Consider the following 17,440-nt stretch of genomic DNA (forward strand, 5'->3'; position numbering starts at 1 on the left):
AGAAAAAGGAAGCACTCGGACACAAGAGGAGAAAGAAAAAAAAGGAAATAAACAGAGAATAAGAGGCGGGGGTTTCTTAAATGTGCATATTTTAATGCTAGGAGCATTGTAAGAAAGGTGGATGAGCTTAGAGTCTGGATAGACACCTGGAAGTATGATGTTGTGGCGATCAGTGAAACATGGTTGCAGGAGGGCTGTGATTGGAAACTAAATATTCCAGGATTTCGTTGCTTCAGGTGTGATAGAATTGGAGGGGCAAGAGGTGGAGGTGTTGCATTGCTAGTCAGGGAAGAAATTATAGCAGTGCTTTGGCAGGATAGATTGGAGGGCTCATCTAGGGAGGCTATTTGGGTGGAACTGAGAAGTGGGAAAGGTGTAGCAACACTTATAGGGGTGTATTATAGACCGCCAAATGGGGATTGAGAATTGGAAGAGCAAATATGTAAGGAGATAGCAGATATTAGTAGTAAGCACAAGGTAGTGATTGTGGGAGATTTCAACTTTCCACACATAGACTGGGAAACACATTCTGTAAATGGGCTGGATGGTTTGGAGTTTGTAAAATGTGTGCAGGATAGTTTTTTGCAGCAATACATAGAGGTACCTACTAGAGGAAGGGCAGTGCTGGACCTCCTGTTAGGAAATGAGACGGGACAGGTGGCGGAGGTATGCGTTGGGGAGCACTTCGGGTCCAGTGATCACAATACCATTAGTTTCAATATAATTATGGAGAGGGTCAGAACTGGACCTAGGGTTGAGATTTTTGATTGGAGAAAGGCTAACTTTGATGAGATGCGAAATGATTTAAAAGGAGTGAACTGGGACATTTTGTTTTATGGGAAGGATGTAGAAGAGAAATGGAGGACATTTAAAGGGGAAATTTAAAGAGTACAGAATATTTATGTTCCTGTTCGGTTGAAAGTAAACAGTAAAAATTGGAAAGAGCCCTGGTTTTCAACGAAAATTGGACATCTTGTTCGGAAAAAGAGGGAGATCTACAATAATTATAGGCAGCATGAAGTAAATGAGGTGCTTGAGGAGTATAAGGAATGTAAAAAGAATCTTAAGAAAGAAATTAGAAAAGCTAAAAGAAGATACGAGGTTGCTTTGGCAAGTAAGGTGAAAGTAAATCCAAAGGGTTTCTACAGCTATATTAATAGCAAAAGGATAACGAGGGATAAAATTGGTCCATTGGAGAGACAGAGTGGACAGCTATCTGCAGAGCCAAAAGAGATGGGGGAGATATTGAACAATTTCTTTTCTTCGGTATTCACCAAGGAGAAGGATATTAAATTATGTGAGGTAAGGGAAACTAGTAGAGTAGCTATGGATACTATGAGTTTCAAAGTAAAAGAAGTACTGACACTTTTGAAAAATATAAAAGTGGATAAGTCACCAGGTCCTGACAGGATATTCCCTAGGACATTGAGGGAAGTTAGTGTAGAAATAGCCGGGGCTATGACAGAAATATTTCAAATGTCATTAGAAATGGAATTGTCCCCGAGGATTGGCGTACTGCGCATGTTGTTGCATTGTTTAAAAAGGGTTCTAAGAGTAAACCTAGCAATTGTAGACCTGTTAGTTTGACTTCAGTGGTGGGCAAATTAATGGAAAAGATACTTAGAGATAATATATATAAGCATCTGGATAAACAGGGTCTGATTAGGAACAGTCAGCATGGATTTGTGCCTGGAAGGTCATGTTTGACCAATCTTCTTGAATTTTTTGAAGAGGTTACTAGGGAAATTGACGAGGGTAAAGCAGTGGATGTTGTCTATATGGACTTTAGTAATGCCTTTGACAAGGTTCCTCATGGAAGGTTGGTTAAGAAGGTTCAACTGTTGGGTATAAATGCAGTAGCAAGATGGATTCAACAGTGGCTGAATGGGAGAAGCCAGAAGGTAATGGTGGATGGCTGTTTGTCGGGTTGGAGGCAGGTGACTAGTGGGGTGCCTCAGGGATCTGTGTTGGGTCCTTTGTTGTTTGTCATGTACATCAATGATCTGGATGAAGGTGTGGTAAATTGGATTAGTAAGCATGCAGATGATACCAAGATAGGGGGTGTTGTGGATAATGAAGAGGATTTCCAAAGTCTACAGAGTGATTTAGGCCATTTGGAAGAATGGGCTGAAAGATGGCAGATGGAGTTTAATGCTGATAAATGTGAGGTGCTACACCTTGGCAGGACAAATCAAAATAGGATGTACATGGTAAATGGTGCGGAATTGAAGAATACAGTTGAACAGAGGGATCTGGGAATAACCGTGCATAGTTCCTTGAAGGTGGAATCTCATATAGATAGGGTGGTAAAGAAAGCTTTTGGTATGCTAGCCTTTATAAATCAGAGCATTGAGTATAGAAGCTGGGATGTAATGTTAAAATTGTACAAGGCATTGGTGAGACCAAATCTAGAGTATGGTGTACAATTTTGGTCGCCCAATTATAGGAAGGATGTCAACAAAATAGAGAGAGTACAGAGGAGATTTACTAGAATGTTGGCTGGGTTTCAACAACTAAGTTACAGAGAAAGGTTGAATAAATTAGGTCTTTATTCTCTGGAGCGCAGAAGGTTAAGGGGGGACTTGATCGAGGTCTTTAAAATGATGAGAGGGATAGACAGAGTTGATGTGGACCAGCTTTTCCCTTTGAGAATAGGGAAGATTCAGACAAGAGGACATGACTTCAGAATTAAGGGACAGAAGTTTAGGGGTAACATGAGGGGGAACTTCTTTACTCAGAGAGTGGTAGCGGTGTGGAATGAGCTTCCAGTGGAAGTGGTGGAGGCAGGTTCGTTGGTATCATTTAAAAATAAATTGGATAGGCATATGGATGAGAAGGGAATGGAGGGTTATGGTATGAGTGCAGGCAGGTGGGACTAAGGGAAAAAAGTTGTTCGGCACGGACTTGTAGGGCCGAGATGGCCTGTTTCCGTGCTGTAATTGTTATATGGTTATATGGTTATATTGTGATCAATACCAGCTACCTACCTGTTGAAGATTTCGGTTTAGGTTCATTATTGTCACGCGCACTGAGGTACCACGAAAAGCTTTATTTTGAATGGATTCCAATCAGTTCAGGTATACCATATATGAATACAATCAAGTCACACTCAAGTATAGTGGATAAAGCAAAGGAAAAGATGCACAGTGCAGCATGGATCATCTGCCCTTTAGTTTCTGGGCTATCCATACTTGATTTTGCTGATGGAGACTCTGCTTGGTGTACTGGCTACACACCAGTATCTGCAGACATACAAATCCGGTCCTGACCTGAAACGTCATCCATTCCTGCTCTCCAGAGATGCTGCCTGTCCCGCTGAGTTACTCCAGCATTTTGTGCCTCTCTTCGGTTTAAAGCTGCATCTGCAGTTCCTTCCTTCTGAGCTGTCCAGGTTCAGCTTGCCAAGGATTTCACAAAAAAAATCTGAGTCTCCACATTTTCAAATGAGATTTCCCTGTGCAGCAGGGAACAGGGAGATCAGCCTGAAGATCAACAGTTAGATCTTATTCCCCAGGCATCAAGCCCTCGTTGCTATTACATCCACTCAGCCAAGCAGTAAAAACTATTCCAGGTGGTTAGGGAACTTGTGGGAACATCACTAGTGAGGTCAATTGGCCAGTCCTACCTTGTTTTTGTAATGCCCTCCCTCATACATAAACTTGTAGGATTGTTGACGCTCACTACAAACTCCACTTCCCATACATTTCCAGTGCTATAGAATCAGCCCCAGTATGCATAGCTAGATTCTGTTTTCCCTTGAAGGTGATTTTAGTCACCGTTTGCGAGAGATGCAAATATTATGTCAATTATTTTTTTAAATAAACTATTTATACAATAAACAGTTGTCCTCTTAGTGACCAATAGACTTCAAGTGAAATGGGTATAGAGTGCAAGGAAATAATGAACTTACTTGCTATTTTGATGTCAACTTTAATACATTTCTATTGGAAATTAATACTTCCACACTTATGACAATAACAGCACATTCATAGCATGTCAAGCTACTATGCTATCCCAACCAACCTGTTTTTCTCCCTTTCCCACTTCCAATGAAGAGTCCCAGACCTAAAGGATTAACTGTTCCTCTTTCCAAAGATGCTACTGGGCCTGATGAACATTGGGAAACTTACTATCCTCATAACGCCCATGTTCTCACTCCACTGCACTGCTCTTTCATAAAGGAGAATGCAATTTTGGACTCCTCTGCATCTTTGACCGGCTTAATTCATGTTTCAAGTAGGTGATTTACAGATAAACTGCATAGAACGCAGCACTCCTTGCCCCTCCAACAATGAGCACTGCACAGCTGCATTTTACGGATACAACAATAGACAATAGGTGTATTAGGCCATTCGGCCCTTCGAGCCAGCACCGCCATTCAATGTGATCATCCCCAATCAGCACCCTGTTCCTGCCTTTTCCTCATATCCCCTGACTCCGCTATCTTTAAGAGCCCTATCTAGCTCTCTCTTGAAAGTATCCAGAGAACCGGCCTCCATGACCGTCTGAGGCAGAGAATTCCACACACTCACAACTCTCTGTGGGGAAAAAGTGTTTCCTCATCTCCGTTCCCACATCGGGAACACGTTTCCTGCCTCTAGCGTGTCCAAACCCTTAATAAACTTATATTTCTCAATAATAATCCCTCTCATCCTTCTAAATTCCAGAGTGTACAAGTCCAGCCGCTCCATTCTCTCAGCATATGACAGTCCCACCGTCCCGGGAATTAACCTTGTTAACCTACGCTGCACTCCCTCAATAGCAAGAATGTCCTTCCTCAAATTAGGGGACCAAAACTGCACACAATACTCCAGGTGTGGTCTCACTAGGGCTCTATACAACTGCAGAAAGACTTATTTGCTCCTATACTCAACTCCTCTTGTTATGAACGCCAACATGCCATTCGCTTTCTTCACTGCCTGCTGTACCTGCATGCTTAATTTCATTGACTGATGAACAAGGATCCCCAGCTCCCGTTGTACTTCCTTCCCCTTTTCCCAACTTGACACCATTTAGATAATAATCTGGCTTCCTGTTTTTGCTACCAAAGTGGATAACCTCCATTTATCTACATTAAACTGCATCTGCCATGCATCTGCCCTCTTACCCAATCTGTCTAAGTCACCCTGCATTCTCATAGCATCCTCCTCACAGTTCACACTGCCACTCAGCTTTGTGTCATCTGCAAATTTGCTAATTGTTACTTTGAATCCCTTCATCTAAATCATTGATGTATATTGTAAATAGCTGCGGTCCCAGCACTGAGCCTTGCGGTATCCCACTAGTCACTGCCTGCCATTCTGAAATCCCTACTCTTTGTTTGCTCTCTGCCAACCAATTTTCGATCCATGTCAGCACTCTACACCCAATTCCATGTGCCCTAATTTTGCCCACTAATCTCGTATGTGATCTTATCAAATGCTTAGTAGTTGTGACAATTAGATGACAGTGGAGGGGATTGGCTGAAGCAAACAGGAGAGAAGAGTAAATTCAGAAGTATGTGTCATGCAGTATTTAATTTATGGAGTAAACATGAAAACTGGGCAAAAATGATCACCCACTCACTTGCGTGGGTTCTGCACTTGACGTGCATTTGGTATACACCACCAGCAGAAAGCATGACAGTACATTTCTCCCTCATTAACTGGCATAACATTGACTACATTAATATTCGTGTTTTTTTGCGACAGTTTTTGCACCTCAAGTTACTTTCTCAGCAAGAAAGCAACTGGATAATCAGGCCAACCACATAAATGGTTCATCGTTTTAGAATGTGGTAAATTTTAGTACAATATGATTGAGAAAACAATGAGAACAAATGGCCAACATCTGAATTTGATGAATGCTGTTAATGGTGAACAGAAGATAAACTTTTAAATGTGTGCGCATACAAAAACATGATGCACTTACCCTTGTGGTGAGAGTTTATCCAGCCAACCTTCTTTTGATTTCTTTGTTACACCATAGAAGCAAGCGTAGGGCGATATTGATTCCTCATCTTCATTGACTTCCCCATAAGCAGATTCTTCTGTGCAACCAGAGGGTGACGAATGACCCTCCCGGTAATCACTTGCTGCTTGAATGCTGCAACAGTCTTTAGGCAGTGCCTGAGCAGACGACCTCTGGTAGCAAATGCTGTCATCGACCGTGGAATATTCTACTTCAGATTTTTCCTCTACAGAGCAATAGTCAGAGTGTGATACTGGTAGCCTAGCACCTTCCACATCCAAATTTGCACCCTGACAGTTCCTGCAAATAATTAAATAGCATTTATTATTTTTCGAAGAAATGTAATTTTACTAATACTGAACAACTGCAGAGTTAGAGACCAAAAATGCTTCATTAGTGCTGGATACAGCTATTTGTTTTTAAAGTAACAGCAGCCAGGAATTGCACCAAAGATTAACGTTATTTTGGGACAGAATATTATTTTATTTAAACAAACTCAGTCGCCAACAATAGATTATAACTAGATATGGATTTCTGATCACTGAAAGATATGTTTGCTCCACAAATGTCACCAAAGTATTTCAAAGTGTAGGAAAGAACTGCAGATGCTGGTTTAAATCGAAAGTAGACACTAAATGCTGGAGTAACAGGTAGCATCTCTAGAGAGATGGAATGGGTGACGTTTCGGGTCGAGACCCTTCTTCTGAAGTTCTTTACTTTCAAAGAGTTGGCAACAAACACACTGATGTAGAAACAGCAAGGTAAAAAACAGAACTTATGACATAATTAATTTGCAGTCTGGCATCTTCAACAGTCCTTCAATTTCAAAGATGAGAGTTTTATGGGGTTTGAGGTGACCAATGTGGGAATCTCAGGCTCTTCCAAGGATGAATCAGGGTCAAAGTCACTAATTATTCTCCACAGACTCCATAGTATTGGTCCCCTGTGCTTGCTTTGCTCCATGTAGCTACATCTTATACTTCTTTAAGCACCACACAGATTGATTTTCAAGATAAAGTTTCTGTCATCAAGGCTAATAAAACATTTCACTGCAATACAATCCTCCAGAAGAAAAATCCCAAAGTCAGAATCCTCCTTATCAATCTACCCCAAACAAGAAGCTCTCAAATACTGCTATCTGCCTCCAAACTCTCAGGGACTAAGCTTAAATCCCACAAGGTTAGTCCCCTTCTAAGATACTTTCATGCTTATTTATTAAGATCCTTCTACTACATAATCGCTGTCGTTTCCGACAATCTTTGTTATGACCTTATGTCGATACATGCAGAAAGACCTGAAGGCAAGACTGAGACAGGGCAAGGATGACTATAGGAGGAAGCTGGAGCTGAAACTTCAGCAGAACAACACGAGGGATGCGTGGAGTGGTATGAAGGGCATTACAGGTTACAAGAAGACCAGTGGCCTGGGGAGGGAAAGCACTCAGGATTGGGCCAATGAGCTAAACCTGTTTTGTAATAGATTTGATGGTGGGGCCTCTGCCCACCCTCCCCCCTGCACCCCGACAGTCTCTCCCCCTCAACCCCCCGGTCCACTTCCTCTGCCCTTTCTTCGTCGAGCCTGACCATCAAGGCTGAGCAGCTGAGCAGGTGAGCATACTCCACCCAGGCAAAGCCACGGGGCCCGATGGTGTCAGCAGAAGCAGAGGACAAACCACGCCAAAGCAGCAGCCTGAGATTCACCTAAACAGCTCTGTAATCAAACACAAAGATAGCTGCCAGCACAGAAGATCTAAATCAAAACAAAGTGCCACCATACAGCAGATCAGACAGCAAGCACAAACATTACAGAAGATCTCGCAAAGCTGCAATACGCAAACAACAGCTGAAATTGAAAGAAAATTTGCTCTCCATTCCACCAATGCCATGCATTTCCATCATTTTCAGATTTTAATAATCGTCTTGCAATGTGAAGATGATTTCTGCTACTGTCGCTGCACTAGAAAATGAACTCCAACACCAGGAGAACAAAAAATGTTCAACTCCCCTCTTATCATTGTGTCTATCAACTCAGATCCATGCTTCCATAATCATTGACAAAATAAGAACTAGTCCAGTCCCACCCTCTTGGACTTGGCACCCGTTTAATCTCCTCAGTCAATTCTGCCGTCTTTTCCCCTTCCCTACCCATCCAGCCTCTGCTATTCCAAAGAAGATTAACCCCATCACCTCCAACCTGCCCTCAGTTAAACCATCCAATTCCAGCAGCATTCATTTAACTATCAGCAGACACCTTTGTGATCTTTTTTGTAATGTGACAAACTAAACTGCAAGGACTGTCAGGTGAGGCTTAAGTGCTAAAGAACTTTGAAAATGTAAACTTTGAAACCAGCTTTTATTTCCTAAGCCTCGACCCATAGAAACAAACCATATCTTCTTAAGCATTTTACCCTCCTGTCCTGTAATATCTGTGAATACAAACTCCTAGTGTTCTCCATTCCACTCTATATCTTAACACCCGAACATCTTCAACATTTGTGGCATGGTGCGCAGCGGTAGAGTTGCAGCCTTACAGCGCCAGAGACCCGGGTTCGACCCTATGGGTGTTGTCTGTACAGAGTTTGTACATTCTCCCCGTGACCTGCGTGGGTTTTCTCAGAGATCTTCGGTTTCCTCCCACACTCCAAAGACGTATGGGTTTGTAGGTTAATTGTTTTTATATAAATGTAAATTGTCCCTAGCATGTATGATAGCGTTATTGTGCTGAGATCGCTGGTCGGTACAGACTCGGTGGGCAGTAGGACCTGTTTCCGCTCTGTATATCTAAACTAAATATTTACTCGCCTTACACGCGCTAACTCACATGCCCACAGAAAAATAAATATTTACATCCCATTTCCACCCACTTGAACATGTAAAGTGACTACAGACAAAAAGCACCAACAAAACAACCATCCACGTGCATGGCTTAGAAGACACAAAGACACAAAATGCAGGAAAAACTTAACAGGTCAGGCAGCATCTTGGAGAACATGGATAGCTGATGTTTCGGGTCGGGACACAAATTGTCATTGTGTCTTTCCTTGGTTAACCAGCATCTGCAGTTCCTTGTTTCTGTATAACTCCCGATTGATAGTCATGAACTAAACTCCCAATGGTTCCCTTCTTCTTCTTTTTGCATATGGCGTGCACAGCCTAAAGTTGTAAGACAACTTGTTCTGTTTGGTCTTCTGTTTGTGCACGCCAGGTTGATTGCATTCGTTGAAACAGGGTGGACCACGTGAAGGTTGCAATCTCCCACCCCCCAATGGTTCCCCAAAGTGAGGCAAAGGTCACAAATATTAACACTGAATCACAAACACATTATGAGCAATATAATGGAAAAATGATGTACAATATATAGGTATGTTGCAAAGCCTACCTGAAGCGTCGTTGAAGATCTGCCGTTTCGGGTGTGCGCGATTTTGGCGCCGTTTAGAGGGGGCGGGTTTAAAACGCGATTTTCTCTAAGCTGTTCCAATCGAAAATGTTCAGCCTAGTTAATTATTAACGAAAAATCGCTGATAGACCCCGTCGCAAAAGCTATTATTAGGTTTAAAGGCCTTGAATAATAGTTATAGTAGTTTAAAAATCAATCTTTAAACCCGCGACCGTCAGCAACCGCAGAGTCTCATAAAGAAAATAGCAGAAGTTAGGTTGTATATTTTTACATTCAAAAGGGCTTCTAAAGATCCTTTTATACAAAATTTAATATTGCGAGTAGCTCAATTTGGGCCCATTATATCGCGCAGTATTTTTCTCGGCATTTGAGGCACAAATCTACCGCAATGTGAACGTTCTAAACCAGCGCGTTCCACAGGATCCCGCTAGAAAGCTGATTTAAATGGGCATTTATTTACAGCAATTAAACACTAAATTCCTTCCATTTGGCCTATAAATTAATGTAAATGAGATTTTAAAATCATGTTTTATTGTGAATTATTTGTGAATATTATTTGGACATTTAGGCTATTTAAAAATGTTAATCATTTATTAAGAAATGGATAGATGTTGAGATCTAGTAATTGAAGTCTGAAATTAGCTACAATTAGGTAACTAACTAATTATATGCTTTAATTTCAGGTCATCCAAGTAAGATTATTTTATATTTGTTTCAGAATGCTTCAATCTATGATAACTGAAAATTTCATTCAGTTCTCTTAATTTTTAAGAAAGTTATGCGCTTTTGACTGTTCACGATCACAGCTTTTTTGTTATGTCCATAGAAAATCAATAGGGAACAAGATGCTCATTTCCGAGTATGAAAATGGCCATAACTTTTTAAATACTTGAGATATGAAAGTGAATTAGATGTCAAATTAAACTTATTTTTATGCTTTATCTGATGGGATAAATTACAGACTTGATTTTTAAAATCTCAAAATTTTGTAACATTGCTACAATATAAATGGAATTTTGATATAACTATATTGGGAACGTAATAGTACAAAACAAATTATGAAATCTCTTTACCTCGCATCATTGCACCACTTTGCGGATGTATCCATACCAGGTAGCTGTTTTCTCAATATCTGAGAGAGAACAGATTTCTATAAATAAGTACAGAAACATTGACTTTGTTGCACTAGAAGGAACACATCAAAATGAACTGAAGTATAGAAATATTGACGTAAGTTTTCATGGCCTCTTCCATTTTGATCAGTTTGATCCACATTCATCTCATAAATCATCAGTTCTGAATGTTGTTTCTAACATTTACCAGTCAACAGAGCTGGAATGTTGGCATGTAGATAATCAAACAAGGCGAACCATTAAAGTGAGAAAAGTATGCTGAAATTATTAGACCAGTTCAACTTCAGCCAATTGAACAATTTAGATCCTGCGTCATCTAATAAATGTGTTTCCTGGTCTGCCTGCAGAGGCGTACACAGGTGGGCGTGAAAGGTTGATATAGCCAGTTAGTATCGCTCTTTACTTGTTTGTTCATAAGCAGTTACTTCATAAGTGAGCGCAGCAAAAGCAGAATGCTGGCCAGCTTACAGGAAGTATGGGCACCACCCTATTGAAACAAAACCGAGACAAAGTCATGCACTGATTCTCATTAAGTAAGTAAGTAAGTTTATTGGCCAAGTATTCACATACAAGGAATTTGCCTTGGATCTCCGCCCACAAGTAACAACATGACATACAGTGACAGTTACGAATGACTCAAAAAACACTAATAATAATAAAACATTAATGATAAAACACCATTGATCAAGCATGTGAACCAACAAAATACCAGATCAAAGGAAGGCTACAGATTTTTGGCTGTTGAGTACAGCAACTACTTGTGGATAAAAAACATTTTTATGTCTGGCTGTGGCAGCTTTGACAATCCGGAGTCACCTTCCAGAGTGAAGTGATTCAAAGAGTTTGTGGCCAGGGTGAGAGGGGTCAGAGATGATCTTGCCCGCTCGCATCCTGGCCCTTGCAGTGCACAGTTCATCAATGGAGGGAAGGTTGCAGCCAATAAACTTCTCTGCTGATCGGACGATTTGCTGCAGCCTCCAGGTGTCGTGCTTGGCGGCTGAGCCAAACCAGACCACGATGGAGAAGGTGAGAACAGACTCTACGATGGCCGTGTAGAATTGGACCATCATTGCCTGTGGCAGATTGTGCTTCCTCAGCTACCGCAGGAAGTACATCCTCTGTTATACCTTTTTGACTGTGGAGTCGATGATAGCCCCCCACTTAAGGTCCTTGGAGATGATGGTTCCCAGGAACTTAAAAGACTCCACAGATGTGACTGTGGTGTTGTTGATGGTGAGTGGGGTGAGGGGAGGGGGGGGCTCTCCTAAAGTCTACAATCAGTTCCACTGTCTTAAGAGCATTGAGCTCTAGGTTGTTGCGATGGCACTTATCACTTCCACATGTTATGTAATGTATACTTATCACAGCAGACATCCTATAGTGGCAGAGTCACTGGTGGAGCTGCAACCTCACAGCACCAGTGACCCAGGTTTGATCCTCATCTCCAGATGCGAGTAGATCTTATTCCTTAAAACCTTCTCCAATAATTTCCCCACCACTGGTGCAAGGTTCATTGAGATATAATTTCTGATTTGGCCCCATTGCCCTTCTTATACAAAATAACAACATTGGATATACCCCAGTACTCTGGGACCTTGCCTGTGGCTAAAGAGGATACAAAGATCTCCACCAAGGCCCCAGCATTCTCCTTGCTTACCTCTCTAAACAACTTGTGGCGAATCCCATCAGGAGCTGGGCAGTTATCCACCAAAATATTCTTCGAGACACAACACTTCCCACTTCTTGATATCAACTTGCCCTAGAATATCAACATATGCCTCCCTGATCTCACTATCCTCCATGTCCTCCCCCTTGATAAATACTAATGGTCATTTTGAAACCTTGCACGGTCTTGCAGCCCAAGGCATTCATTGACTCCTTTGTACTTGAATAGTCCTATTTTCTCCCTTTGATCCATTCGCCTTTAAAAAAAAAATGTTTTTAACTTCGAACTGGTGAAATGACATTCTCTGAGAGGAGAGAACTGTCAAAGACTGTCTTGATGCTCCAGAGGCTGTCTGTCAGGATACGCCTCTCTTTGGGATATCAGCTGTCCCGGTCCTCCTCACATGGGGGAAGTGGGGGCAAGTTATGGGGAGAAAGCAGGAGAATGGGGTTGAAGGGGTAAGTTAGATCCGCCATGTGGAGTAACTTGATGGGCCGAATGGCCTAATTCTGCTCCTATCAACTGAACTTATGAAGTACAGATCACAGGTGGTGAATCAGGCGGCTTCAGGACTAACCAGCCAAATACCAGGGACCGTTTGGCTGCTCCAGTGTGTGAGCAGCGCTGCAGAGAGCCAACTAAATCGTCAAACATTACCAATCTGTTGACTGCCAAAGCCTTTGGTCCCCGCTGCAATATCAGTATGGGGAAAGATTAAAGCAGAATTTCCTCATTTGATTTTGATATACTCAAGTGTGTTCCAAATTAAACCTTGTCAGATTTATGTAATTCCTCTTTATTGTTCAGTAGAATGTTTGGCAATTATCAGAAACAAGCCATAATACACCTGTCCAAACCACTTTAAGGAACCTCATTAGATTCTATTATATGCAACAACAATATAATGAGCAAGATATATTGGGAGATGTCCTCATTCTTTAGGAAACAGGGGTTCCCCTTTTCCATTACACATGAGGCTCTCACTAGGGTCTCCTCGATATGCCACAGCTCCACTCTTGCTCCCCCTCCCCCCATTCGTACTAAGGACAGATCCCCCTTGTCCTCACCTTCCACCCCATCTGCCGGCGTGTACAGCAAATAATCCTCCAACGGGATCCCACTACTGGAACAATTTTTTTCCCCATCTCAAATCCTTTCTGCTTTCCACAGAGACTGTTCCCTCCGCAACTCCTTGGTCAACTCATCCCTTCCCACCCAAACCACCCCTCCCCTGGTACTTTCCCCTGCAACCGCAAGAGATGCAACACCTGTCCCTTTACCTTCCCCCTCGACTCCATCCAAGGACCCCGACAGTCTTTCCAGGTGAGGCAGTGGTTCACTTGCACCTCCCCCAACCTCATCAACTGTATCCAGGTGTCAACTCCTGTACATCGGCGGGACCAAGCGCAGGCTTGGCAATCGTTTCGCTGAACACCTCTACTCAGTCCACCTTAACCTACCTGATCTCCCGATTGCTTAGCACTTTAACTCCCCCTCCCATTCCCAATCTGAACTTTCTGTCCTGGGCCTCCTCCATAGTCAGAGTGAGGCCCAGTGCAAATTGGAGGAACAGCACCTCATATTTTGCTTGTTTAAGGAATCACCCACCTCACCCGCTGAGTTTCTCCAGCATTTTTGTCTTCCTTCATATTTTGCTTGGGTAGCTTGCACCCCAGCAGTATTAACATTGACCTCTAAACTCAAATAGCCCTTGCTTTCCCTCTCTCTCCATCCGCTCCCTCTTCCCAGTTCTCCTACGAGCCTTACTGTCTCCAACTACATTCTATTTCTGTCCTGCCCACTCCGCTGACATCAGTCTGAAGTGTCTCGACCCAAAATGTCACCCATTCCTTCTTTCCAGAGATGCTGCTTGTCCTGCTGAGTAACTCCAACATTTTGTGTCTACCTTCAATATAATGGGCAAAATCAGTTTACTCAGTTACATTACATATAGAAGTACATTGCTGATGTTTGTCAGTAAATAAACTTTAATGTGAACCAATTTTATTTTGGATTTCCACAGACAGAATGTAATCTAAGTAAGTGACTACACGGCACCGGAAATTTCGCAGGTCCATCTGAACGACTGACTCCTCAGTCAGTCATCCTTTCCATTAAATGGCCAATTTGTATATTTTAGTAACTGCTCTGACTCACCTGGTAACCTTCAGATTTGGGGTCGAGGAATGTTTCACCATATGGGGTGATAGGAGAGGGCTCATCTCTATCAGATCCTTAGAAAAGGAAAAGGAAAAGGAATAAACCCAATAGCAGTCAATATCAAAACTAAATAATCTCACGATCATAGCAAAGCAACAAACACTGGTCATTAAATAAGAGGACGGGGGCCATAGTGGCCAGGCCTGACAACAGGCCTGGCTCGCTGCCGCGCTAATGAGAATCGGCCTGGAGAGGTTGCCCGGCCTCTGTACAACCCATGGACAGGAAAAGAAAGAATCGGACAGAGGGCAGGTAAGTGGACCAGAGGACCTCGATGGTGGAGAGTGCTGTTCCTGGCACAGCAGCAGCCTGGTGCTTGGCACAGAGAGCCCATCCCCTGCTCGCCCTGTGGATCAGGAATCGGAGAGGAGTTAGAGGGAGTTGCCGATGGCGCCACACGCTAGACATAGGGCCCGCTAAGAAGAACGTCCCTGCCCTCGAGGTCAGCCGCAGGAGTTGCAAACAGGGAACAAAGGCCAGGCATGGAGAGGGACATCGGTTCGCATGATGACCGGAATGGATGCGATGGCAACAACGGGCCTTTGTGGCTCTGCAGGTGGGACTGTAAAATGGGGCCAAAATTGGCACCTCTTGCACATAGTATCAGTGGGCTGTTTTGTATTGACTGGGGCAATTGTGCTTATGTTCGGCGATGTCTTGCCGAGCTCTACGTGAAAATGTATTGCCTGACCCGCTGAGTTAATCCAGTTTTTTTTGTCTATATTCAGTTTAAACCAGCATTTGCAGTTCCTGCCTTCCCATCTCTTTCTTGAATAATGCTCAGAGCACCTGCAAAGAAGCTCTGAATATTGAGCAGAAGTAAAAATATTGGTAAATTTCATCCTTTTCTAAATCTGTACTAAGATGACTGCAGAACTGAGCACCTAGAATATCTCGAACATTCAATGAGCAAATTTCTATTTAAACAGCATTTCTAATTAATTTCATGACACCATCAAGGAGCCAAGTTTGAAAAAAAGTATAAATTATCTTCATAAGCTGGATTAGCAAAGAGATGGACCTTCAAGCTTGATGGAAAGCACAAATTGGAACTAATTTTGTGTAATGCATTTCGCTATATCAAACTTAAATACTTTTGGGGGATCCTGCATATTGATATCACATTTTCCCCTTCAGCCGAATGCCAAAGCACTTCTGAATTGTTCACAGATATGCAAATGCAAAGGATACACTGAATGAAACACTGTTCGGCATGAGCAAAGAGTATTATCTGTTTAAGTATAATTTGGAAATCATCAATGCACGACATAAATCGAATTTTTTTTTTTTTTTAAAGTAGCCAAAAAATCCTGTAACCATGCTTAACAATAAAGGTCAGGACAACGCACATTCATTAAATATGTGAAATTTTGATTCATTTATAAAATTGAAATAAAAGATGTTTGAACTACAGACTTGCATAATTTCTCCCATATGTGATCACACAATATATAAAAGGACCCTAATTTTAAATAGAACAAAAACATGCGCTTTCTATTCCATACCAGAGTTTAACCAACAACCTCCAAGCTTATCCCCAACAATGTCAATCCACCCCAGTCAGAATATTAAGTTAACACTAATATGTTGGAAACTCTGGGATGCCATTTCAATCTGTATAATGAACGGTGAAGGAAGTCATATTCCCAGCACTGTATCTGTATTTAAACATATACTGTAGGACACCATAGAAATATATAAAAATAGGTGCAGGAGTTGGCCATTTGGCCCTTCGAGCCAGCACCACCATTCAATATGATCATGGATGATCATCTAAAATCAGTACCCCATTCCTGCTTTTTCCCCCATATCCCTTGATTCCTTTAGCCCTACGAGCTAAATCTAACTCTCTCTTGAAAACATCCAGTGAATTGGCCTCCACTGCCTTCTGAGGCAGAGAATTCCACAGATTCACAACTCTGGGTGAAGACATTTTTCCTCATCTCAGTCCTAAATGGCCGACACCTTATTCTTGCTGCGACCCCTGGTTCTGGACTCCACCAACATTGGGACCATTTTTCCTGTCCAATCCTTTAAGAATTTTATATGTTTCCATACGATCTCCTCTCATCCTTCTAAATTCCAGTGACTGCAACCCCAGTCGACACATTCTTTCATCATATATCATCATCTTTATCGCAACATACCAGTTGGGATAAAAATGGGACCTCATGCATCACCTGTTCATTATTATATAAACTTATGAAAATGGCATGACAGTATGCTATTGTCAATTCTCTCCAACTAACAGCGGAAAAATATCATCTACATAGCTACCACTATTGCCTCATCTACTGTACAGTCATTGAGAGCCAGGAATTGAAAAACATTGCAAAAGAGCAACAGGATAATTCCAACCACCAGATTCCCAGACATAATTATACCCCATCCAACAAATTTCCTCGCAGCAGGGTTATCCAGTGTGGCAAAGAAAAAAAAAGAAAGACTACAAAATAATATTTACAGGTATAAATATCCAAGTTTTGAACAAAGTGCAATGGAAAGCCTTGTAGACGATGCATCAACAGAGAGTCAGAAAAGATTACTTACCTAACGCATCGGCCAACGAAGGATTTTGCAGATTGTCACCACTGGGGATGTGCGTGAGATTGAGGTTTCTCCTTTTCAGTAAGGAACTGCAGTTGGAAACAATTGGGGATATAAAAAGATAGTTGTGATAACACGCTTTTCAATGTATAACCAGCGATAATATCTCTACACGGAAGCACGCCGTGTTCTCGCATACAAACTCTGATTATTAAAATGAAGCAGTTAGCAGCAACATTCCAAAACAAGAGCTGGCCAATTGTTTTAATTCTGCATTCACTAATCCACCAGTGAGATGCACTTTTCTTTTCATGCAACTGCTCCTATTATAAATTATGTAAAATTATAGTGAAATTTGCCTCGGCAAGAATCCACAGCTGTCCGCGGAACACATAGGGCAGTTAAATTGCTTTGAGAAATATCCCTATCAGCAGAGAGGTTTAATGTCTCGGCTATAAGTAAGCAACATCATGGGACTCCACCCATTCTGCACTGATATGTCAGCGCAGACATGGAGCTGGATTTTGCT

At 42.0% G+C, this 17,440-nt stretch overlaps 1 protein-coding gene across 1 annotated transcript in view; it reads right to left on the reverse strand.

Moving 5' to 3' along the window:
- The window catches only part of arap2 (ArfGAP with RhoGAP domain, ankyrin repeat and PH domain 2), a 343,820-nt gene that overhangs the window by 245,046 nt on the left and 81,334 nt on the right, over window positions 1-17,440 (reverse strand). The window contains exons 3-6 of the mRNA XM_033033190.1: window positions 16,915-17,000; window positions 14,302-14,378; window positions 10,419-10,477; window positions 5,911-6,249 (exon numbers count right to left, since the gene is read on the reverse strand). Of these exons, the coding sequence (XP_032889081.1) occupies window positions 5,911-6,249; window positions 10,419-10,477; window positions 14,302-14,378; window positions 16,915-17,000 (561 nt within the window). The remainder of the gene's footprint in view (window positions 1-5,910; window positions 6,250-10,418; window positions 10,478-14,301; window positions 14,379-16,914; window positions 17,001-17,440) is intronic.

This window comes from Amblyraja radiata, chromosome 1 (genome assembly GCF_010909765.2).
Source record: "Amblyraja radiata isolate CabotCenter1 chromosome 1, sAmbRad1.1.pri, whole genome shotgun sequence".
NCBI lineage: Eukaryota > Metazoa > Chordata > Chondrichthyes > Rajiformes > Rajidae > Amblyraja > Amblyraja radiata.